The sequence below is a fragment of the Athene noctua genome, chromosome 10, assembly GCF_965140245.1.
Source record: "Athene noctua chromosome 10, bAthNoc1.hap1.1, whole genome shotgun sequence".
Lineage (NCBI taxonomy): Eukaryota > Metazoa > Chordata > Aves > Strigiformes > Strigidae > Athene > Athene noctua.
This window is the reverse complement of record NC_134046.1, coordinates 676,685-698,636: the sequence shown is the minus strand read 5'-3', so window position 1 is coordinate 698,636 and position 21,952 is coordinate 676,685. Positions and strand designations below refer to the sequence as shown.

The 21,952-nt window shown below is 54.4% G+C and overlaps 2 protein-coding genes across 4 annotated transcripts; one reads left to right on the top strand and one right to left on the bottom strand.

Annotated features, from left to right (window-relative positions):
* Positions 1 to 22: 22 nt before the first annotated feature.
* On the top strand, positions 23 to 16,680 carry LOC141964025 (cullin-associated NEDD8-dissociated protein 1-like). Of its 3 annotated transcripts, XM_074913834.1 has the most exons (15): positions 23 to 207; positions 2,395 to 2,538; positions 4,627 to 4,781; positions 6,220 to 6,343; positions 7,001 to 7,257; positions 7,871 to 7,976; positions 8,635 to 8,783; positions 9,650 to 9,942; positions 10,189 to 10,330; positions 11,562 to 13,067; positions 13,395 to 13,490; positions 14,149 to 14,318; positions 14,408 to 14,572; positions 15,151 to 15,258; positions 15,393 to 16,680. In XM_074913834.1, exons 1-15 carry the CDS (start codon positions 140 to 142, stop codon positions 15,618 to 15,620), a joined length of 3,711 nt encoding a protein of 1,236 aa, XP_074769935.1. In that variant the 5' UTR covers positions 23 to 139; the 3' UTR covers positions 15,621 to 16,680. The 3 variants fall into 3 exon arrangements, with proteins under 3 accessions (XP_074769935.1, XP_074769937.1, XP_074769936.1); XM_074913836.1 differs by lacking the exons at positions 23 to 207; positions 2,395 to 2,538; positions 4,627 to 4,781; positions 6,220 to 6,343 and adding an exon at positions 8,177 to 8,237 and having other exon boundaries at positions 7,118 to 7,257; XM_074913835.1 differs by lacking the exons at positions 23 to 207; positions 2,395 to 2,538; positions 4,627 to 4,781; positions 6,220 to 6,343 and adding an exon at positions 8,177 to 8,237 and having other exon boundaries at positions 7,118 to 7,257; positions 7,871 to 8,045.
* Positions 16,681 to 16,786: 106 nt separating this feature from the next.
* Positions 16,787 to 18,375, bottom strand: RPL32 (ribosomal protein L32). Its single transcript, XM_074913837.1, has 4 exons — positions 18,249 to 18,375; positions 17,704 to 17,804; positions 17,308 to 17,489; positions 16,787 to 16,963 (listed from the first exon to the last, which is right to left on the bottom strand). Exons 2-4 carry the CDS (start codon positions 17,797 to 17,799, stop codon positions 16,834 to 16,836), a joined length of 408 nt encoding a protein of 135 aa, XP_074769938.1. The 5' UTR covers positions 17,800 to 17,804; positions 18,249 to 18,375; the 3' UTR covers positions 16,787 to 16,833.
* Between the last annotated feature and the right edge of the window lie 3,577 nt (positions 18,376 to 21,952).

Below are 21,952 nucleotides of genomic sequence, written 5' to 3'. Positions count from 1 at the left end.
GGCGACGCGGGGCCCCGCCAGGCCTCGGGCCCGGCCCCGCCGCCTCGGGGGGGCGCCCGGCCGGCCGCGGCCCTGAGGGGAGCGGCGGGACCCCGGCCCCGCGCCCGCCGCCATCTTCCCGCGCGGCCCCGCCGCCGCCATGGCCAGCGTCTCGTACCACATCTCCAGCCTGCTGGAGAAGATGACCTCCACCGACAAGGACTTCAGGTGCGGGAGGGCCACGGGCACGGGTGTCGGCGGGGGCTCCCCGCTGCGGGGCTGCCTCGCACTGGGGGTCCCTTTGCACTGGGGGTCCCTCAGCGGCAGGAGCAGGCGCGGGGCCCCCGACCCCGCCAGCGGGAAAAATCCAACCTCGGGTGCGCAGGATCCTTCCGTACCAGGGAACGAATCGGGTTTATTCGCAATATGTCAAGCCAGCTCTGTTGTTCAGGCCGGGGGGGGGGAACGCAGAGAAACCCCCAGCGATCCCCTCCCTTCCCTGGATTGCTGCGTAACGGAAGGGAATGAGCAAAGTGGAAAGTCTCGGGAGCTAGACTTCGAATTCTTACTTGTTTTGTAAAGAAAGACCATCGTAGCGAAAATGCTGCGATAGTCCTTGGTTTGTCTCCCGCTAGAAGGTTTGGTGGGGGTGCGTCGAGGAGACGGACGCGAGTCAGCAGCCGCCCCACCCCGGCGATGGGCGCTGCGGGCGTTAGGGGCTGTTCCTGTGCGGTGGGCAGAGACCTCCCTGACGGGACCGGGATTCTTTCATTCTCTTTATGTCAGCAGAAAAAAATCGACGACTTTTTAGGCTTGGGGCTGTGGCTTGATACTTACGGCGCTCTGTAAAAAATTATTAAAACTAGCAAGTGTGAAAGCTTTCACCCGCGCACATATCTTTCCCTCAGTATCAACCTGGAAGGGAATGTTTGTGCCAGACTTGATATTTTGAAGTCTTGTAATGTCCTAAAAGGAGGTTGATTTCTGCAGGGGCTGCTGATGTTTTCCTGATGTTAAACAGGTATGTTTTGAACAAGTTGGTGACGGGGTAGTTGCGCAAAGAGCTCGCTCAGAGAATTTGCAGCCAATGCTCCGAACGCGGTGCGCCCAACGCGGGGCACGTGCCGCCTGACAGAGGCGCTCAGGCCCGTTTCCCCCAGCGCACGGTGCGACGTGAGCCCCGCCAGCTGCTCGCCCGGCCGCGGGGCCAGGGCCGCCCTGCTTCCCCGGGCGCGTTGCTGCGGGGGGCTCCGCTCGGCCTGTGGCCTCGATTGGTCGTGCTTGTTCTGCGCAGACGTGGAACTGCAGGTGCAGCTTCGTAGCTCTTGCAGCATCAGAAATAGGCTGCGTCTGGTTGACGCTGAGGGGCAGAGCCCCCCCGTCTCCCTCGGTCTGGGTTTCGGGCCCTGGTCCCAGACCTGCCACCGGAGAGGAGGCTTGCAGACTGCAGGCACAGATGCTGCCTGGTGCTGAGGGCTCTTACGTGCTGAATGAATGACATCAGAGCCCGCTTTAAAACAGAGGTGTCGTTTGGGAAATGAGAGGGAAGAGCTCCTCTGCGGTTCTTTTAGACACCCATCCCCGTGCTGGGGCTAGCGCTAGCAAGCAGCTAATAATGCGATACCCACACTAGCATTTCCCAGAACCTCAGACTTCTCTAATGGCACCTTTCACATTTCCTGCTCCCAGGAAAATAGGAGACTTTCCAGAACTTCTCAATATCCGTTTGACAATGTCCCTGTTAGAAGATATATTGGCTAACAGTCACTTGGGAGTTTGTTTTTCCTTCTAAGCTGGAATGATAACTACGTGCTTGGTTTTGCTCATAGCAATCTAAATATAGCCTGGGGAACTTCTAAGGTACAATTTGCATGGAGTCATGACTTTATTTTTAATTTCTGGGTTTAGCAGGCCTTCTCCATGTGTGGGATCATACTGTCAGTGCTAAATAAGCCAGAAAGAACAGAGCCAGGTGTGTTCTTAGACCCTAGACCAGTTTTCCTAGGCTGGGCAATTGGTGAAAAAAACCCACCATGATTTTTTCTAGCATAGTTAACCATCTTGACTTAGTCACTGAGAGAAAAATACACAAGGTGGGTGCCAGTTTTAGAGTTTTAGTTTACCCTGTCCCTGTTACATATTTTAAGGAGCAGAGAGAACATGCATTTCCCATTCTCACAGAGTCCTTAGCTAAAGCTTTTTGCTGGCTATCTCTATCTGAGTCTTCCACTTGTAAGGTCATAATAAATCTCTGTAACTTATTTTTCAAGACAGTGTAAAGGATTGTAAGTTACTCTTTGAACATGTGTTTTCATGCAAGCACTAATTGCCAAGTTTCACTGTCCAAAGTGATGTGAAGGAGATGCAGTTGTGTCTGTATATCAGCTAATCTGCTTTTGCTGTATATTCTTTCAGGTTTATGGCCACCAACGACCTGATGATGGAACTGCAGAAAGATTCAATAAAACTAGATGAAGACAGCGAGAAAAAAGTTGTGAAAATGCTTTTGAAACTGCTGGAGGACAAAAATGGGGAAGTACAGAACCTGGCTGTCAAGTGGTAAGAGCCTGGCGGTCGTTACCATGTTCCTGGGCAGTCAGAGAGCTGTTTGTTGGATTGTTGCATTCAGGAATAGTCTGATACAGAACAGGCTGTGTGAGTTTGCTTTGTGTACCTGCAGTGTTTGTGAAGCCTGCTGTCCGGGTGTGCCAGAGCTGGAGACAACAGCATGGCTGTTCCGTGCAGCGAGTCTTACTGGAGCTGTGCTGAGTGGGAGAGGGAACAGGAGACAGAAACCCCGTTTTTGTACCAGGACTTCATAAACTGTGTCCAGCCATAAACGTGGTAGAGTGCTAGCACCATGTCCTCTCATGCGAGCTCTTCAGAAAATGGAAATCATCACGGCCGATGTTTTGACAGTCCTGCTTAGCTCCCGATGAAGTTGGGGGCTTCTACTACCAACTATCAGGAGCAGAGCCTCTCCTGGGCATAAACTTCAATGAAAGGAGGGTGTGTGGAAAGCCCTACACGTCTCTCCGTCTCTTTTTGTACTCCACAGGCAACGGGTAGCCTTTTCTTTTGAGCCGTATGGACACGTAGCACTGATGATAGTCCCCAGGAATTGGTGCTTGTGCTCTAGTATTATGCAGCACACTGAGCCAAAACCTCTAGTCCCTCTTTTCTGTATAACGTAAAAAAAAAAGAAAACGCAAAACTGCAGATTAGTCCTTTCTTTTACTCCATTTTCTATTTTTTCCTGGCTATATGAACATCCTACTGAGAGGGCAAAAAAAGAACTGAAACCTTCAGGAACCGGTTATTTAAATGTATTTTTTTCTCTGGAACAGCAGCGTGATGGTATTTTTAAAACTCTAGAATCCTCCAGAGAAAAATGCTTGTGCTGCACATGAATCACAGGGAGCTGTTCAATTCTCCTGAGTTTTTTGAACCAGAAGGAAAAGATCTATATTATTCTGTTCAAATCATTCAGTCTTGACTAGTTCCCCCAAGAAAGGCAACAAGGAAGCAGTGACTAACACTTTGTACCTGGCACAGAAATTGGAGCACAGCCACGCCACTGCTACAGCAAGTACCTGCTTCTCTGCGGGTGGCATCGACTCAGGAAATAGAAAAGTACCCATAGCATCCGTCAGGAATCTCTGTTCAGGCCCAAACCCTTCCAGAGTAACTGCTGGATTTGGGTGGGAAGGGTTACCTGGTGGCGTTGGTCTGTTCTGCACCTGGGCAGAGGAGGGGTGGTTTCCACTCATCTGTGTTTGCTTCTCATGAACTTTCGAGCAACCAGATTTGCTGTCCATGAAACAGCAGTTTCTTAGTAAGGGCTGCAGAATATTCATGGGAAACAAATGCATTTTGAATTAATTAGGTCAATTCAGAGTTAAGTGCAGCTGGTTAGGGAGGGAAAGCCATAACATGTGACTTGCTGAAATACAGTTAATACTGTACATTTTAGCTAGTAACCTTGTGAAGACGCAAAAATAAATAGTTGCAAACAAATGCTGACAAATGCTCTGGGCACAATTTTGATTACAGATTTACCAGCAGGAAACATAGGTTGTTAACAGAAAACTTTTCTAATAATAACAATTTTTAAAAAGTGCAGCGGGAAGGGAAGCATCTTCCCTCTGCTGTAGTGCTGGGCCTTGGCTCAAGTAGAGGTTTTCACACACATGGCAGAGGGCAATAGGTAGCTAATTGCTTGTGAAAATCCGTTTGGCATTTCCTCCTGAAAATCAGTTTTTGATGGTTGGATTGTTTTGTTTTTTTCCGAAACCTGGCTGTAGGTTTTACCGTTACTCTGCGTAATGTGGTTGCTTCGGTTCCAATTCACTGTGTCATAATTTCTGAGCTGCTCTTTCCAGTAAGGTCTTAATTGGCCTCGTGTTTGCTGAAATGTCCTCACAAACCTGATCTAAAATCCACTTTAGCCTGATACCGAGTTAACTGAGGCAACAATGCAGGGAGCGTAATCCTGGGGACATGACGAGTGCTGGAGGGTGTCGGGGTGTTGGTAACGTTTGCACTTGGGGCTGAGCTGCCTTTGGGGAGGAGCGAGCCTGAGCGTCCCTTTTGCTGGTGGAAAGTGTCCCTCTTCCCCTTCACTCTGACTGGCTTTTCCTCCCGCAGTCTGGGCCCGCTGGTTGGGAAGGTGAAGGAGTACCAGGTGGAAACCATTGTGGACACGCTGTGTACAAACATGTTATCAGACAAGGAGCAGCTGCGGGACATCTCCAGCATTGGGCTGAAAACAGTCATCTCCGAGCTGCCGCCAGCTTCCACAGGTAAAACCTCTGTCCCCTTGGTCGGGCTGAGGCCACAGGGAATCGCAACCTTTGGGAGACAGAGCGAAACATGTAGTTCTGAGCCAAAAAGTTACAGGTTCCGTATTCACCTGCTAGAGGACAAGTAGTGAAATAAGGAGGAGAGCCAGTAGAAGCTGAGACAGTGTCATTAAAGACGGGACGAAATGCAAACTTGAGCTGGTCCCCCTGAGGATATTAAGTCTGAAAGTGCAGCTGGGTTCTTGGAGAAACCCGTCCCCGTTGGCGGCCGTGCTCAGGCCTTCGGCGGCCCCGGCTGTCGCTGCTCGGGCGCCCCCAGGCCAGCGGGGCGGGGGCTGTGCCTGCCCCTGCCCGCAGCCTGCCCGGCCCGCAGCTGCGCCGGCTGCTCCTGCGCCCGCAGCTACCGGCCCCGAAAGGCGGCGGCTGCTCGGGAGGTGCCCGAGGCGCCTCTGCAGCCATCTCCTGTGTCTGTTCTTCCTTCATGGCAGGTGGCTGTGGCAGGCTGCCAGGCTGCTGGGTTTTAGGTCGGGAGGAGAACTAGAACTAACAGGCCAACGCTTGCTGAACTCCCCCCTCAGTTCCTGCAAAACATGAAGCTCTTGCGAGCCACCCTTTCAGAATTCCGACACCCGTCGCAGGAACTGAAGCTGTTCTAGAGTAGCAACAGATAACTCATCTCCTTTGGGGCCGGGAGTGGCACTGGGTGGGTGGGAGGCAGCAAAAGCACAGTGGGCTTGATGAAAACAGAGAGGTTGGACATCTCCCCCAGTGCTCTCCTCGCCCTGAGCCCCGCTCGTGTGGGAGCTGCCTGGAGCAAAGGGCAGGTTCAGAGAGCAGTGGGAGCAGCAGCATGTGCCCCGTGCTGTGGCACTCCCAGGGTGTGCTGCTTCTGCTCTCCGATGCCTCACGGAGGCTGTGCAGAACGGTGAGGGGAGCAGCTGTCCCTGCCTCGGGGAGCTCTGTGGGACGTGAAGATGTGTGTGCTTTATCTAGATTTATCTAGTTCTACCCTCAAATTTCATCATGGAGCTGAGGAACAGTTTCTGTCAAGACTGCTCTTCTTATCGAGAAAACATTTGCTGAAACTCCACATTTTTCAGTTAAAAATGGGAAAAAACCTGCCAGAAACTTTCCAGCCAGCTCTGCTCCCTGCACTGCACAGGCCTGGGGGCTCCCTGTGAGACAGCCAGGGCATTTTAGGGTAAAACACTCTCTGAGAAGAGCAGCTTCTCTCAGGTAGTTCTGGCATCGTACCGCAGCGGGGGATCCGTGGGGGCTGCCAGGGGTGTCCACCATCGCACACGAGAGCAGATTGACTGCTGTTCTGGTTAGGTCTCCCAGGGGTGATTTATTTTTTAATGTAGGAGGGCTTGAGTGGTTCTTAGCAGTAAAAAGACTTATTTTTATCTGACAGTGGGGACAAATTTCTCTCTTGCAGGCTCCAGCATGACAGCGAATGTGTGCAAAAAGATCACAGCCCAGCTGACAGGAGCCATTGGCAAGCAGGAGGATGTGTCTGTGCAGCTGGAGGCTCTTGACATCCTGTCAGATATGCTGAGCAGGTACCAAAGGATTTTCTTCTGGCAGCTGTGTGCGGCAGGGGGCTGCCTCTATGTGTTTGCTTGTGATTTCTGTAGTTCCCTAATCCTACTGCGAGGACTTAAAAATAAAGGATTTGGGTTGGCTGCCGCTGGGGGTATCTCAGCAGAGCAGATTCCCCAGCAGGGATACGAGATGACACGTGGAGCCTTTCTGTGCCTGGGAAGAGCAGGAACACTGGTGATGGATCCCACAGGGGCTCAGTTCAAGTGCACAGAGGGAGGGAGAGGGCAAAGCAGGGAAGTTTATTTTCGCCCTGTGATCTGATCGCACATGCATTTTTTTTTTTTCTCCTGGCTGCCTCTTTCTCTCGTTACATAAGTCAGAGTGACAGTGTCACATGTCAACTGCATGCAGGAAATTATTGACAAACCCCCAGGTCATCCAGAAGGACACAGACAAAATCAAACTCCTCCATGATAGAGACAAATAACCTCTCCCTGTGTTTTACAGAACAAGTTGGTGTTCACACCAAAATGCCAACTCCACCCTTTTCCTCTCCCTCCCCACAGGCTGCACAAAGGCTTCACAGCTGAAGGATTTTTACATTTTCTGCTGGCAAAAGGGCTTTTTCTCTGAGGCTTTGACTTTCAACTGCTGCCTTGTTCTGTTGATTGCAGACTAGGGGGAACACTCTACTCCTTCCATTCCTCCATCCTGAGCTGCCTCCTGCCCCAGCTGACGAGCCCCAGGCTGGCAGTGCGTAAAAGGGCCATCATCGCCTTGGGTCATCTTGTCTTGACCTGCAGCGGAAACATCTTCTCAGAGCTCACAGAGCATCTGCTGGCCGAACTGAAGAGGAATGAGTCTACTTCTACTACCAGGACGTACATTCAGTGTGTTGCTGGCATTAGCAGGCAGGCTGGACACCGCATAGGTAGGATGAGTAGCTAGAAATGGCACCGGGACACGTGCGTGCGTTTAAGAGTGGCTCCTTCAAAGGGTAAAAGAAGTGTGCTCGCCCTGTTCTAATGTGTTAGTGGCTCGTGCTTTGCAATTCTCTCTGTGGTCCTGACCTGGCCCTCTGATCTCCACTTGGAAGGGAGGAGACACCAGAGTAACTCTCTGGCTGCCCTTTGGGGTGATTTCATCTCAAGGTCTTACAGCACTTCCCTGATCTGAATTAACACCTCTGTGAATTAGGTCAGTGGATTCACCCCATCTTAAACAAGAAGAGAAATGGAGGCCAGCACATTGTATTACTTGTCTATCAGATCTGCCAGAGCTGAGATGAGGCCCTAGAAGTTCTCTAATCACAGCTCTGTCCGTGACTGAAATGCCAACAGGGGGCTGCAGGTGGGGAGCAGGGGCCGGCTGCTGAAGAGCCTGGCACGGCTGGCTGTGGGGCTGCTGGCCCCTTGCCCGCGAGGTCCAGGGAGGAGCGCTCCGCCGGGCACACGGGGGAGGTGGCAGATGGCCGAGCTGTTGGCCGCTCCGATGAGCGAAGGCTGCAGTGATTTTTTCACTGCTGCTTGCTTTCTCTTTCCCAGGAGAACATCTGGAGAAGATCATTCCTCTCGTTGTTCAGTACTGTCACGTGGAAGATGACGAGCTGCGGGAGTACTGCTTTCAGGCCTTCGAGTCTTTCGTGCGAAGGTGCGTGCCCTTGGGGAACGGCTGTGCTCCGTCCTGGTGTGAAGATCTGCGGTCAGCACCCAGGCTCAGGTGCCTTCCTACTGCCTCCCTGTCGGGGAAAGACACTTCACAAATGAACTCTCTCCTTCACGGAGCTGGGCTTGAGTTATGAGCTATTTTACCTCAACATGCGAGAGTGTGTTTCTGTATTGGTTTTGCAGGAGTGGGAGTTTGCCTTGTCCTTGGAGGATTCCTCGGCAAGAGGGAACTGTCCTGCTCCTGGTGCGTGGAGGGAGTGGGAGGCAGGAAGGGGGCTCAGGCAGAAGAGCTGCTGAGCTGCAGCTCTCCCAGTGTTTGGTCTAATGTCTACTGCTTGTCTTGGAAAAAAGGAGCCCTGCAGAGCTGCTGAGGTTTTCTCCCACGAAGGGAGGATTCAGCCAGTTTATTTGTTTGTTTTGTTTTTTTCCTTATAGAAATCATTGCATCCTCCTCAGGGCAATGTGGCCTTGCTTCGTGCACAGCAGGAAGGAGCAGCTCTGGTTTAACTAATGTTAACAAAATGTTCATAAAGTCTGTGAAGCATTTTGGGATCCTGTTGAGATTAGTTACATTATTTGAATATTTAAAATAGCTTAGTCTTTAATTTATTAACTCTCAGAATTTTTATTTGTCGTGATAGGTGCCCAAAGGAAATGGACCCTCACATCCCTAATGTGATGGGGTTATGTTTGAAGTACATCACCTTTGACCCAAACTACAACTATGATAATGAAGAGGAGGAAGAGGAAGAGATGATGGAAACTGAAAATGGGGAGGATGAGGAGCAAGGTGCCTGCTTGTGAGGATGACTGTGCTCAGCCAAACACTGGGTTAACATTTCTCCCCTTCCTGCTTTCTCACCCTCTGCGATGTTACTTTTCAGATCTGCTTCAAGACAGTCAGTTCTTTCAGATGGGTTATTTTAATTTACCAATGGTAATAACACAGCTCTGTGCCAAGTTCCAGCAGTAATTCTGAGGTTTAGTTTTACTTTTTTCTGACAAGTTCCTCAGATCTGAATTGTTTTTACTTTGAGGTGGATGTTGAGCCTTGGCCAGATAGGAGCAGAATTTTAATGCCTGTTAGCTAAAGAGGACACTTCATACTGTCTGTATGGCTGCATATACTGTGGCAGCTCAGAGCAAAAGTTAGAAAAAGTTTCTTGGAAGAAGGGCATTTCTGTTCACTTTCATACTAGTTGGGTTAAGATCCTGGCTGGCTTCCTGGAGAATGTGTTAAATGTTCTGCCAACAACATAGCAAATTGTCAGCAATTCCTGAATAGCACAAACCAGCCTAACACAAATATTTATGTATTTCTGGCTTTGAAATCTGGGAACTCGTTCTCCCTTCAAAACCAAAGCCTTGCTGCCTGAGCTGAAGTGGCCAGTAAGGGCAGTTAACGTTAAGGTTTATTCTCCGTCGGCTCTAACTGGAACGGAAGAATCTGACCCAGGGCAGCCCTGGGTCACACAGGTGGGTGGTGACGCCTGTAGGGACAGGCTATCCTGGACAATTCCCTGCTCCCGGATACGTGTGAGCTACTGGCATCTCTTTGTCTGGTTGGCTGGAGAGGGAAGCTCTGAGGATCAAGTGATCCTGTATCACTGGTTTTCTCATAATGGCACACCTGGTTTTCCCTTGCCTTCTTTCCAGAAAGCGACGACGAGTACAGCGACGACGATGACATCAGCTGGAAGGTCCGCAGGTCTGCCGCGAAGTGCCTGGAGGCCATCGTCAGCAGCAGGCACGACCTCCTTCAGGACTTCTACAAAACTCTTTCCCCAGTCTTGATAAGCAGATTCAAAGAGAGGGAGGAGAACGTCAAAGCTGACATCTTCAGTGCTTATATCACCTTGCTGAAGCAAACGCAGCCCATCCAGAGCTGGCTGCACGCTGCAGATGCCTCGGGCAGAGATGAGGTGCCCCTGACCATGCTTCAGAACCAGGTGTGTGAGGGGGGGTGTGATTACATCAGAGGGCACTGGAGAGGAGTGGGTACCGTGCCACCAACAAACTGTCCCCGTCCGTTCTCTGGGGAAGGGCTGTGCTGCTCCTCACTGTCCCCACCGTTCTCTTGCTGCACCCCCAGTGCTCTGGCTCGGCTCCGCCGGCTGCTTCGGCCACGTAGCTCCATGTCCTGCAAGCGGCCATGACCGATGGGTTTCTTTCTGGTTTTCTTTTCCACGCTGCAGGTCCCCAACATCGTCAGGGCCTTGCACAAGCAGCTGAAAGAAAAGAGCATCAAATCCCGACAGGGTTGTTTCAGCCTCCTGACGGAACTGGCCAACGTCCTTCCTGGCTGCCTGGCAGATCACATCCCTGCGCTCGTCCCAGGTAAACTGCTCCGTGGTCTGGGGGTGTGGGGCGGGCTCAGTCCCTTCCCGACACGTGTGCCCCTTGCCTGCCTGTTCCAGTTTCACTCCTCTGTGTTACTCTGCTCAGCACCAGGACACACGCATCAAGCTCTGCTCTGTGGTGATGTGCTGAACAGCTCCCCCATCCATCCTGGCTTCTGTCTACCACTGAAAGCCTGGACAGGGGTATTGGGTCCCCTGAAAAGGTGCCTTTAGCCTGTTCAGCCTCCTTTGAAACTAGCTGGAACTGTGCTGTTCTCCTGCTGAGACCAGTAACATGAGCGACGTTTTCTTTTGCAAAACACGGTGGCATTTAAACAAATTATTTGTATTGACTGGTTATTTAACTTGCACCACCACATTTATCTCTGAGCTTTCCTGCCCAGAGCTCCTGAAGCACCCCACTGCTGGAAGGCTCGTAATACCAACGTCTGCCTTTGCTTTGGGGGTGACTGCACAGTGAATATAAAAAAAGTCTCCTGTGATTGTCCCTGGGCTGGATCCATGCACCTCCCTCTTGTGAATTAATAGATTGGAAAAAAACATTCAAACCAAGGGTCGGGCGTGACGTCAGGGGTGCCAAGCAGTATTGTTGTAAATGTTTTTCATTAAGTCTTCTGGGAAACATAAATAAATGCCACAGGAATTGGACTTGGAAGAACCTCCCTTCAGCAGAGGCAGTCCATCCTCAATGCCCTCAGTTGTGTTCCAGACAATAGTAACCGAAGTTCTAAAACTAGATAAACATAGAGCCCCTGCTGCTTTTTGGGGTTTTTTGTTTTTTAAAGACTTCTGACAGGAGAATGAAGAAGAAACTCTTGTAGGAACATTCCTGCAGCCTGGAGTGTCTGTTGTTGGGACTCAGTTTCCCCAGTCTTCATGCCAGTTTGTCATTCTTATTTGCACTTGACTAACCATCCCTTCTCGTCTCAGCCCACGATGACTTTTCAAATTAACTTCAAAAAAAAGTCTTTGTAGCCAGCCATCCAGGACTGCTACAGAGACCAGTTATGTCTGAACTGCCGCTTCCCGGAAAGCAGAAAGACAGCAAGGAGGGCAGCTCCTGCCCGTGGCACGTGTCTCCTGGGCGGGGAGGGGAAAGAGAGAAAAGCGATGGCAATTGTGTAATTGTGTCCTCCTTTGGGGGGGGGGGTGTGATAAAACCCACCTGATGAAATAAGACAGCAGTCATTCTTCTCCCTCCTCCACAGGTATCATTTTCTCCTTGGCCGATAAATCCAGCTCCTCCAACATGAGGATCGATACGCTGTCTTTCCTTCACGTTCTTCTTTGCAACCACCAGCCAGAGGTGTTTCACCCTCATATCAAAAGCCTGTTACCCCCTGTTGTGACCTGTATTGCAGACCCCTTCTATAAGATCACTTCAGAAGCTCTGCTGGTTACTCAGCAACTTGTGAAAGTTCTCAGGCCTTTGGACAAGCCTTGTCCTTTTGATGCCAAGCCCTACGTGAAGGACCTGTTCGCTGCTACCCTGAAGCGACTGAAGGCAGCTGACATCGACCAGGAGGTGAAGGAGCGTGCCATCTCCTGCATGGGGCAAATTATTTACAACCTGGGAGACCACCTAAGCACTGATCTCCAGCCAACCTTGAAGATATTTCTGGAGAGGCTCAAAAACGAAATCACTAGATTGACAACAGTCAAAGCATTAACCTTAATCGCTAGTTCTCCACTTAAAATAGATTTGAGACCCATTCTCGGGGAAGGTTTCCCCATTCTAGCTTCCTTCTTGAGAAAGAATCAACGTGCCTTGAAACTGAGCACTCTGACTGCTCTGGATATCCTGGTGAAGAACTACAGCGACAGCCTCAAGCCTGCCATGATAGAGTCTGTCCTCACGGAGCTCCCCGCTTTGATCACCGAGAACGACATGCACATTTCCCAGGTGGCCATCGTGTTCCTTACGACTCTGGCCAAGGTTTATCCATCCTGCATCTCTAAGATCAGCAGTTCCGTTCTTGCTGAAACCTTCCAGCTTGTCCACTCGCCGTTGCTTCAGGGCGGGGCGCTGAACGCCATCGTAGACTTCTTCCAGGCTCTGGTCCTGACGAGGGCGGCGGCCACGGGTCACTCGGAGCTGATGAAGCAGCTGACTGCGCCCGTTTACTCCTCGGGCTCGGCCGGGGCATCGCCGACGCTACACAAACAGGCCTATTACTCTGTGGCGAAGTGCGTGGCAGCCCTGTCCTCAGCCTGCCCGAAGGAAGCCCCCACGACAGTGAACCAGTTTATCCAGGACGTCAAAAACCCCAAGTCCAGCTCCGCTGTGAAAGTGCTGGCCTTCCTTTCGCTGGCAGAGATGGGGCGTGCCACGAACCTCGGCGCTCAGAGAGAGCTCAAAACCGTCATCCTGGAAGCGTTCACCTCCCCCAGCGAGGAGGTGAAATCCGCCGCTTCCTACGCCTTGGGGAACGTCAGCGTGGGCAACCTGAAGGAGTATCTGCCCTTCATGCTGAAAGAGATCGGGAGCCAGCCCAAGAGACAGTACCTCCTGCTGCACTCGCTAAAGGAAGTCATCAGCTCCTCCCCTGCCGACGGCCTCACACCTTACGTGGAGGATATCTGGGCTCTGCTTTTCAAGCACTGCGAGTGCACAGAGGAGGGGACCCGCAACGTGGTGGCCGAGTGCCTGGGGAAGCTGACTCTGGTGAACCCCTCGGAGCTGCTGCCCCGGCTGAAGAAGCAGCTGTCGTCAGGTAATGGGCAGCGGGGAGATGGCACAGGGGAAAGTCCTCTTGAGAACTGCTGGGGGTGCAGCAGGGAGCTGAGCCGGTCTGCAGCGGCGAGGGGGAAAGGGGGGATCCGGGAGGGGGGTCAGAGGGGGCAGGAGGGTGTTGGGAAGAGGGACTGCACGCGGAGGTGGGGCAGGATTTACACCAGGAGGTTATTACCACAAATCCTCTGTTCTCTTACCTCTTCCACACACACGTAACGTGACCAAGAGCAGGATATGTACCACAGAGTTACAGCAATGATTTTGTCTCTTGATCTTTCACCATTTTTTCCTGCCCCCTTCATCACAGGCTCTCCCCACGCCCGGAGCACGGTGGTAACTGCAGTCAAGTTCACAATTGCAGACCAGCCTCAGCCCATCGATGCTCTCCTGAAGGGCTGCATAGGTAGGCACCGCCGGCTGTTCAGGCGTCAGCAGCAGCTTGGGGTTTTCACACCCGTGTAAACCTCACCTGATCCAGGCAGTTTTTATCTGTGTTTCTCTGCTTTTGAGCCTGAAGAGCAACACTGTCACTGAGTCCTCGTTCCGTGCTCCGACACCTTGCTCCTGGGCACATTCTGTTGGTGACGGGTTTTTAGGGAGCGTACGTTCCTTCTGTGTTTAAACTTACGGTTCAAGCTTTCACAACGAGGATCTTGGAAAATACAGCCTACGTTAAAAGGGTCTAGGGAGCCCACATCTCAGAGCTGTTGTATAAAAATGGGCTTTCTGTTTCAGAGAAGTCTGAGCAGATGAGATCAGAGCAATAAAAAACAAAACCCAGTTTCCTCGAATACCAAAGCTTCTGATCCGATTTTAGGATGAGGTAGCTGGAATCAGGGGGTTTGTTTTTACACCCAAATGCAGGAAAGTCATGTTTCTTCCATTCAGTGTATCCCAAATGAAGGGGAGGGAAGGCATCTCCAGTGCCTCTGTTAGACTGTGCCCCTGGAGTTATTTTACTGTAGGTCTTTCATAACCAGGGTCCTTGAATACACTGATAAACCCTTAAAATACTTGTAAAACACTGCAGCAGGACTGATGGGTGTGCCCTTATCCCACAGGTGACTTCCTAAAAACTCTTCAGGACCCAGACCTGAATGTTCGGCGCGTGGCTTTAGCCATGTTTAATTCTGCTGCTCACAACAAACCTTCCTTAATCCGAGATTTACTAAGCACAGTTCTCCCCAGCCTGTATAACGAGACGAAGGTCAGGAGGGAGCTCATCCGGGAGGTACGTGCTGGCTGCGCTGGGGTGCCTGCGAGGCCGAGGTGGAGACTCTCTGCTGTGGGCTCACAGCTGCGCTGCTTCGCGTCTTTAAGGTAGAAATGGGGCCGTTCAAGCACACGGTGGATGATGGCCTCGACGTGAGGAAAGCTGCTTTTGAGTGCATGTACACGCTGCTGGAAAGCTGCCTCGACCGGCTGGATATCTACGAGTACCTGAACCACGTGGAGGACGGGCTGAAGGATCACTACGACATCCGGGTAGGTGTTGGGGGCGGTGGGGCACTGGCGAGCCGCTCTCTAGGGCTGGAATCGAGCTGTCGTGGCACCGGCTGCGCCGTGTGTGGCTGCTGCAGCCCCTCTGACACCAGCCAGCTCTGGTTTGACCACGGCGGCCTTGAAAACACAACCCTGGCACAGCCAGCTGCTCTTAGAGGAGATTTACCAAAGCCTAGAACAAGTTCCACCTGCATTTAAACTTATGGTTGTCGCTTGCCTTGCGTGGCTGGTGACATGGTGTTAGAAAAAAAGGTGGCGTTGTCATTGTTGATGGCCTCGGGGATTAACAGGAGGCGCTACCCCCCTTCCATGGCATTACTGACGTACCGGCACAGCCCCTGTGCTGAGCGCTGCCGTCGCCCCCAGCCCTTCCCGGGGCCCAGCCGGGCCAGGCCTGGCCGCTGCCTCTGGCAGGAGCGTTTCTGCTGTGCCCGGAGCTCCTGCTAAACCCCCCAACACGTGCAAAGAAACCCGGCACTGCGCGGGTACGGCACGACACGGCAGCGGGGGGCTGCGGCCGCGCTCCGGGCGGGTGCTGGAGCCTTCTGCCTCCTCCCCAGATGCTGACGTTCATCATGCTGGCCCGCCTCTCCTCGCTCTGTCCCAGCGCCGTGCTGCAGCGCCTCGAGAGACTGATCGAGCCGCTCCGGGCAACTTGTTCCACCAAGGTAAGGTCGGGCAGAGCGCGGTGGCCGCAGAGCCACGGCGGCTCCCAGCCCGCTGGTCCCCGCCGGCCCGTCCCTCCCTGTGCCCGCGCCGCCTCCTCTGAACACCAGCTGAAGGCAGGGCCTGGGCTTCGCAGGTGAAAGCTGGTTCCGTGAAGCAGGAGTTTGAGAAGCAGGACGAACTGAAGCGATCGGCCATGAGAGCGGTCGCTGCTCTCCTGACCATCCCCGAGGTGGAGAAGAGCCCAGCCATGGCCGAGTTCTCATCCCAGATCAGATCCAACCCTGAAATGGCGTCGCTTTTTGAGAGCATTCAGAAAGATTCAGCTTCCCTCCCCACCTCAGAGTCGATGGACATGAGCTGAAGGAGATCTGCCCCTCGCCTCGACCCCGAGCGGGCCAGGACAGCATCACCCAGCCGGACCCTCAGCAGCCACTCATGAGTCCCCAGCACCCGCGGCGGGAGGGGCCGGTCCCGCTGCGCCCGCCCAGCACCTCCAGCCTGCCGGGACGCGGGACCTTGTGCTGGGAGAGGGGGGAAACAAGTATTCTCGTTTTTCAGCAAGTTTTTAAGGGGCATGTAAAGCAATCGAGGAGTGTGGTTCCATGAAAAATGGGAACTACCTCCTCAAATATTTCCTTACTGCAGTACAAAAAAAAGTTTAAAATGTTTTGTTATTTAACTGCTGCACATGCACTTTCTACCCCAAATTGCCCAAAGAATGTATTTATATTGTTTCACTGAATAACGTGGCTAAAAGCAAGAAAATCCACAGCTTTGATGAGTGAGGAGCATCACAACCGTAGGCCACAAGGAGACGGGCACGGGCCAGACTGCGGGAGCTGCTCGTTACCCCGACTCCCCCCTGCCCTTCCCACTCCGACACCGAGTGTTCCTGCAGCGGTCGGGCCCTACGCAGCCACCCTGCCTGATTCCCATTTATTCCAGTTTTTGACTGAAATACCTCAAGCAGCTGTCTTCCAAGAAAGGATCACCTGATCGTGCTACCGTAACCAACCCCACACTGGGCTTTTTCCTGCACGTTTAACACCGGCCTCCCTCTCCCCGCGGGAGCAGCAGCCAACACGCACAGGGAGCTGGGGCTCGGCCCTGAGCATCGCGGGCGTGAGGGGGAAGGCAGCAGAGAGCCCCCACTCACCCTCCTGGCATTGGAAGTGACGCTGTAGTGGCTGTTGTGCTCAGATCCTGCTTTGCCCAGGGGGAAAAAATGCCTCAAGAGACAGAGCGGGTGTCGCAGCAGATCAGAGAACAAGGCCCCCATGACGCGCTTGTAGCCGTGGAGCGGGAATAAGCTTTCGCTTCTCCTTTTTTGACAGAGTTGGTTGATGTGACAAGTATTTATAGTGCTGTGTGAAAGAGCATCCTTTGTTTGAGTGGTATAAAAATAAAAACGTACCCGCGAAGCCGCGTGCGCTCCTGAATTCACCAGCGAGTTGCTACCAGGAGCGAGCGCCCCGCTCGAGGCCCCCCGCGCCCCACAGACCCCGTCCCTGCGCACATCAACCCCGCTTTGGTTTTTACACTTTATTAAATACATCGGGGCCGCAGAAGAGGGTTTACTCGTTCTCCTCGCTGCGCAGCCTGGCGTTGGGGTTGGTGATCTTGATGGCGAGCTGAGCCGCTCTCTCCACGATCACCTTCCGGTTCTTGGAGGAGACGTTGTGCGCGATCTCGGCGCAGTAGGACCTGCCGGGAGGCGAGACGGCACGTCAGGCCGAGGCCCAGAGCAGCTTGACCCTTCCACTTCCCTTCTTACAGACCCTCACTAAGATCTGTTTTTTCATTATTGTAATGATTACTCATTAGTTTTGGAAGAAAGCACTGCACGTCAACGTGGGCCTGTCTGCACAGACCTGCAGCCAGTTCTGGCCACGGTCTGACCCAGACTGTGGCTGCAGCGCTGTTCACCGCCGCTGGAACGTTCTATTTTTGCCAAAAGTACAACTTTGCCAGCCCCAAGCTGCTGTCTACACCCTCCCACCAGCAGCGAGCAGCACTGAGGAAGCCGAGAAAGCAACAACCCCACTTACTTGTTGCTCATCATCAGCACCTCCAGCTCCTTGACGTTGTGGACCAAGAACTTCCTGAAGCCCGTGGGCAGCATGTGCTTCGTCTTCTTATTGCTGCCGTAGCCGATATTGGGCATCAGGATCTGACCCTTGAACCGCCGGCGGACTCTGTTGTCGATACCTCTGGGTTTGCGCCAGTTGCGCTAAAGAAACGCAGGAGATGTCCAAGAGTTACAAAAGGAAACTGGTCTGGAAACACCCACCCCAAGGCCAGGGCTGGAGCCGAAGCCAGTCCCCAGAGATCCAGCGCAAAGCCCGGCTCCGCGCTGGCCCTTTGTGCTTCAGTTCACCAACGCCAGCCCTGTCCGACTGCTCCCGGACTCCCTTTCCAGTGAAATCCCAGCGAGTTTTTTTTACCTTGATCTTGACATAGCGATCGGACTGGTGGCGGATGAACTTCTTGGTCCTCTTCTTGACGATTTTGGGCTTCACGAGCGGTCTGAGGGCCGGCATGGTGTCTGCGGGAGAGGGAGCGGGGTGAGCGGGGTGAGCCGGGGCCGGGCGGCGGGCAGCGCCTGTAGCAGAGTCTCTTCCGCTCAGGGGCCACTGTGCGGCCGGCGAGGGAATGGGTGTTGCTCTGCAGCCGCTCTGCCTCCCGCCTCCGAAGCTGGCAGAGCACCGGCAGCTCTCCAGATGCGATCCTGGGAGGCCCTTCCCGCCCCACACACCGCAGCGGTGCGGAGCGACCGAGACCCACCGGCCGCAACCCCCCCGCAGCTGCGGAACCCTCGGGCCGCCCCCCCCCGCCCCGCGCTAACCAACAGCGCGGACACGGCTCCGCTCCCCGCCCCGGCCCTGCTCCCGCTGCCCGCCCGCGCCCTCCCCTCCCCTCGGCCCGCCCGGGAGGCGCCGCTGCCCGCGCGGCGGGGCCGGGGCCGGCGGATGGCGGCGGATGGACTGACCGGGCGGGCGATGGCGCCGACCGCGGCTGGGCCGAGAGGGGGAGGCGGGCGCGCCGCAGGGGCTTGTGGGATACGCGGGCGGGTCCTGGCAGCGCCGCGGGGGCGCAGAGCGCGCGCAGGGCCCGCGCGCCGCGCCGGGAGGTGCCGCCGGGGGGGCGGGGGGGGGGGCAGAGGCTGTGTCCGGCGGGGCCGGCCCGAGAGAACGGATCGGAGCGCGTCTCCGCCAGCCCCGCGCCCCGCGGGCCCGTACGGGGCTGCCAGGACCCGCGCGGCGTCACTTCCGCCAGGCTGCGCCCCGCTGCGGGGCGCCGCTTCCGCCAGTGCCGCTGGGCGGGCGGGCGCCACCTGGCGGCGGGGCGGCGCGTCCCGCCCCGCGGAGCTCCCGGAGCGGCCGCAGCCCCGAACCCCACGGGCGGCTCCGATCGGGCACCAGCGCTCCCCGCAGAGCGGCTTCGTGCCGCTTCGCGCGGGGACCGACCCCGCGGCAACGCGCTCGGGGCAGATCCCGCACCCGCTCGGGCCTTCCCCGAGCCAGCACCCCAACGGCGGGTTGTCCTGCGCCTTTTCTACCCCAAGCCCAGGGGTCAGGGCTTTCCCCAGCGCCGGTGAAATACTGGTCGGTTGGCGATGAACCTGCCGTTATTACAGAATACAGCCGAGAGCACGCTCTACTCCTCCGCATGCGCAGGGGAAGGGGTTAACCTGGGAGGGGGCTTTGTGACCCGTGCCGGGGTTTCAGTCTCACAAGGAAGGTCGTTCCGTGTCGGGACACTCAAAGGCAGTTCCACCGCCGCGGTCGGTCACCCCAGACATCCACTGTTGCCTGTCCGGCTCCTCCACCTTCAACCTGAACGGGATCTTGGATTATTAAAAGAAATGTTGAAAGGTCAGAGGTCGGCTTTGTCAGGAACACTGTAGAGCCAGGCTGTCAGGAACAAACGATTAACCTTGAAACAACCACCCACCATGGCGTGTGCACCACAGGAAGCAGGAGTCGAGGTAGGATTCATGGGAAGCGGAGACAGCGAGCTGCCACGACCTGCCTGATGTCTGCCAAATTATGAGGAAACTAAGTCAAATGTAATTCCAGCAGCGGGAGATGGTGACCGCCGATAGCAATTACAGCCCAGGCTCAAAAGAAGGCGCATGTGCTGCTTCACACGCCAAGCACAGAGATTATGACCGATCACTTAGCGGATACGTACCAGCGTGCTGAGTATGTAAAAATTGTATCTGTAAATAATTGTAGTTTTGGGGACCACGGTGTGGGATTTTGGGACAGGCACCCATGCACACGCATCCACGTAACAAAGGAAATAGCCTCCATCCTGTGTGCGAGCCGGGCGCCTGCAGGCTGGGCGACCACCCCCCGTTTCTGGGGACGGTTCTTCACCTTCGCCGTGGCTGCCAGCAGGGCCCCGGGAGCCACGCGATGGCAGCGCCGCCGCTCACAGCTCACCCCGCCGAGGGAGCAGGTTTGGAACAGCCCCGGCGAAAGCAGCATCGGCCGAGTGCCCGCCCTGCCCGGCCTCAGGGCTGCAGAGGCCAGGACAGACGGATGGGCCGGGACGCACGGACGTGGCTGGACAAGGCGTGTGCCCTGCCAGGCTCCGTTCGGGTGAGCAGAGGTACGGCTTGTCCAGATGACCTGGCCAGAAGCAACTGTCATTCGACTTGCTCACATGCACTTTATTCCTTTGAAACTGCCTGAAAAAAATAAAAAGAAATAATCGTGTGCTTTACAGAAACAAAATTCTGGGCAGTTTCACTGCTGCTGCTACAAACGGCAAAAGCGAGAGTGGCGAGAAGCCGCTGCCAGGCTCTGGGAAGCTCTGCCAGACCTCTGCCCTTTCTGCTGCCGCTAAGATCAGCTACAAACGGTTTTGTTTGAGCAGGCTGAGAGGATGATCCCCAGTACTTCCTCAATGGCATATTCAAGCTGCCAACCCTTCAACCCAGGCTGCCAAATGACCTTTTGGAAGAGAATTTTAATCCAGCTTTCCTTGTGTTAGATCCAAATATTTGCTGCCTAAATCGCACATGTCTGTCATTATTGTACATTATTTACATTAGAAATGCCAACTTGCAAAGCTTAAGAGCTGATACGTTGCCCATCAGTGCAGCATCTAAACTCTCTTTAACTGAGATAACAAAGTTGTGCTCTGCTTCGCTATATTTTTTTGCCTTGTAAAATTTCTCCACCAATCCAATTGTTGAATTTTTAGAAACAGAAAGTTCTCTGCTGCTTCGGCAGCCCTGGTCTGGTAGGAGGAAGGTGGAACCATGCTCCCACCTCTGAGAAGAAATTTGTGTATCCTCTTAACACCGAGGGTGAGCTCAGAACAAAGCATCACTTCTTAAAACAGGCATCCCAGCCATTTAAGACCTGAGCAGAGCTTTTGTTTTCCAAGTGCTCTTTACTGCTTTCTGGAAGGAATCAACCCATGCAAACGGCCGTGTAGGTTTAACAGCTGAAACGTGTGTTTGCAGCAGAAGAGGGGAAGGGCAGCTGCAGCCGTAAGGCCACCCGAGATCAGAGAGTAAAGCTCGACTCTTTGGGATCATCTTTCTTGTGCAGGAATAAGTGTCACACTGGGACACTGCTGTGCCCGGACCCCGACCTGTAGTGCTGATGGGAACTTTGGTCTGGCAACCAAAACCAAAATGACAGCCATACCACAAAAACATCAAGGCTTGGCGCAGAGCTAGAGGGGCAAACTGCAGTTGTTCCAGATGCCTTTGCAGGGAAGGGCGGCACAGAGGAAAACTGCTGAAGTTTAACTGGATTTATCAAGTATTAACAACTTCACCAGGCCTTCACCGCCCTCTGCAGAGCTCGGACTGTAATTTCAGACCACACCTGAACTGCTAAACCGGAATAAACCTGGAAGTGCTCTTCAGAGCAGCCTGTGGGCAGCGGGGCCCAGCATCACACAAGAGAATCACAGAATCATCGGGGTTGGAAAAGACCTTGCAGATCACCCGGTCCAACTGTGAACCTCACCCTGACCGTTAAAAAGATGCTCCACCGTGTGCTCTGCAGAATTCATCCGGGACTGCAGCCGTTCGCTCCTTCGCAGTTCCACTCTGATGATGCCAGTGAAATCTGCTCTCGGGATCTTCCTCCCGAACACTCCCCCCATCGTCAGCGTCTGCCCGCGCAGGAGGTTCTGCAGCATGAGCAGAGCCGGGGGGCACGGTGCAGGGGTGAGGGGAGGAGGGCGACCTCCCTCCTGGGGCTCGCTGGTGGTGAAATACAGCGGGAAATGCCCCGAGAGCACCGTTACCCAGTGAGGGGGCTCTGCAGGGCCCCAGCGGTCCCGAGGCCAGAGCACCACCACAGACACTCAGGCCCGGGCTGCAGGTCGCCCCGGGCTGCTCAGCCCTCCCGCCCGCTCCACACACCTTGCTGCTCCCCAGACTCCTCCTTGCGGAGCGCTGAGGGAAGCTCTTCCCTCCATCCCCAAGGCTCCCCAGCTGCGAGGGGAGCTGCTGCCTCTCCCCAGCCCCAGCTGCTGTCCGTCGCCTTCCGCACCAGAGATCTTTGGAGACCGAGGCAGCCATCTCCCTCGGGGGGCAGCTGCAGGGCAGGGGGGAGTGCAGCCTCAGCAGCCCAGCTGGGCTCAGAAAAGGGTTTTCCCATCAGTGGAACAGAACTAAGCCACTGCCAGGCCTGCTCACCATCACCACGAGCAGCAACGAGG

Excerpts from the sequence above, each read along its gene's own strand:
- RPL32 (XM_074913837.1), bottom strand. The coding sequence starts at position 17,799 with ATGCCGGCCCTCAGACCGCTCGTGAAGCCCAAAATCGTCAAGAAGAGG. Across the intron at positions 17,490-17,703 it reads ATCGCTATGTCAAGATCAAG|CGCAACTGGCGCAAACCCAG; the intron begins GTAAAAAAAACT and ends GCGTTTCTTTAG. Across the intron at positions 16,964-17,307 it reads GTGCTGATGATGAGCAACAA|GTCCTACTGCGCCGAGATCG; the intron begins GTAAGTGGGGTT and ends GCCTCCCGGCAG.
- LOC141964025 (XM_074913834.1), top strand. The coding sequence starts at position 140 with ATGGCCAGCGTCTCGTACCACATCTCCAGCCTGCTGGAGAAGATGACC. Across the intron at positions 7,977-8,634 it reads TTCGAGTCTTTCGTGCGAAG|GTGCCCAAAGGAAATGGACC; the intron begins GTGCGTGCCCTT and ends TTGTCGTGATAG. Across the intron at positions 10,331-11,561 it reads CATCCCTGCGCTCGTCCCAG|GTATCATTTTCTCCTTGGCC; the intron begins GTAAACTGCTCC and ends CCTCCTCCACAG.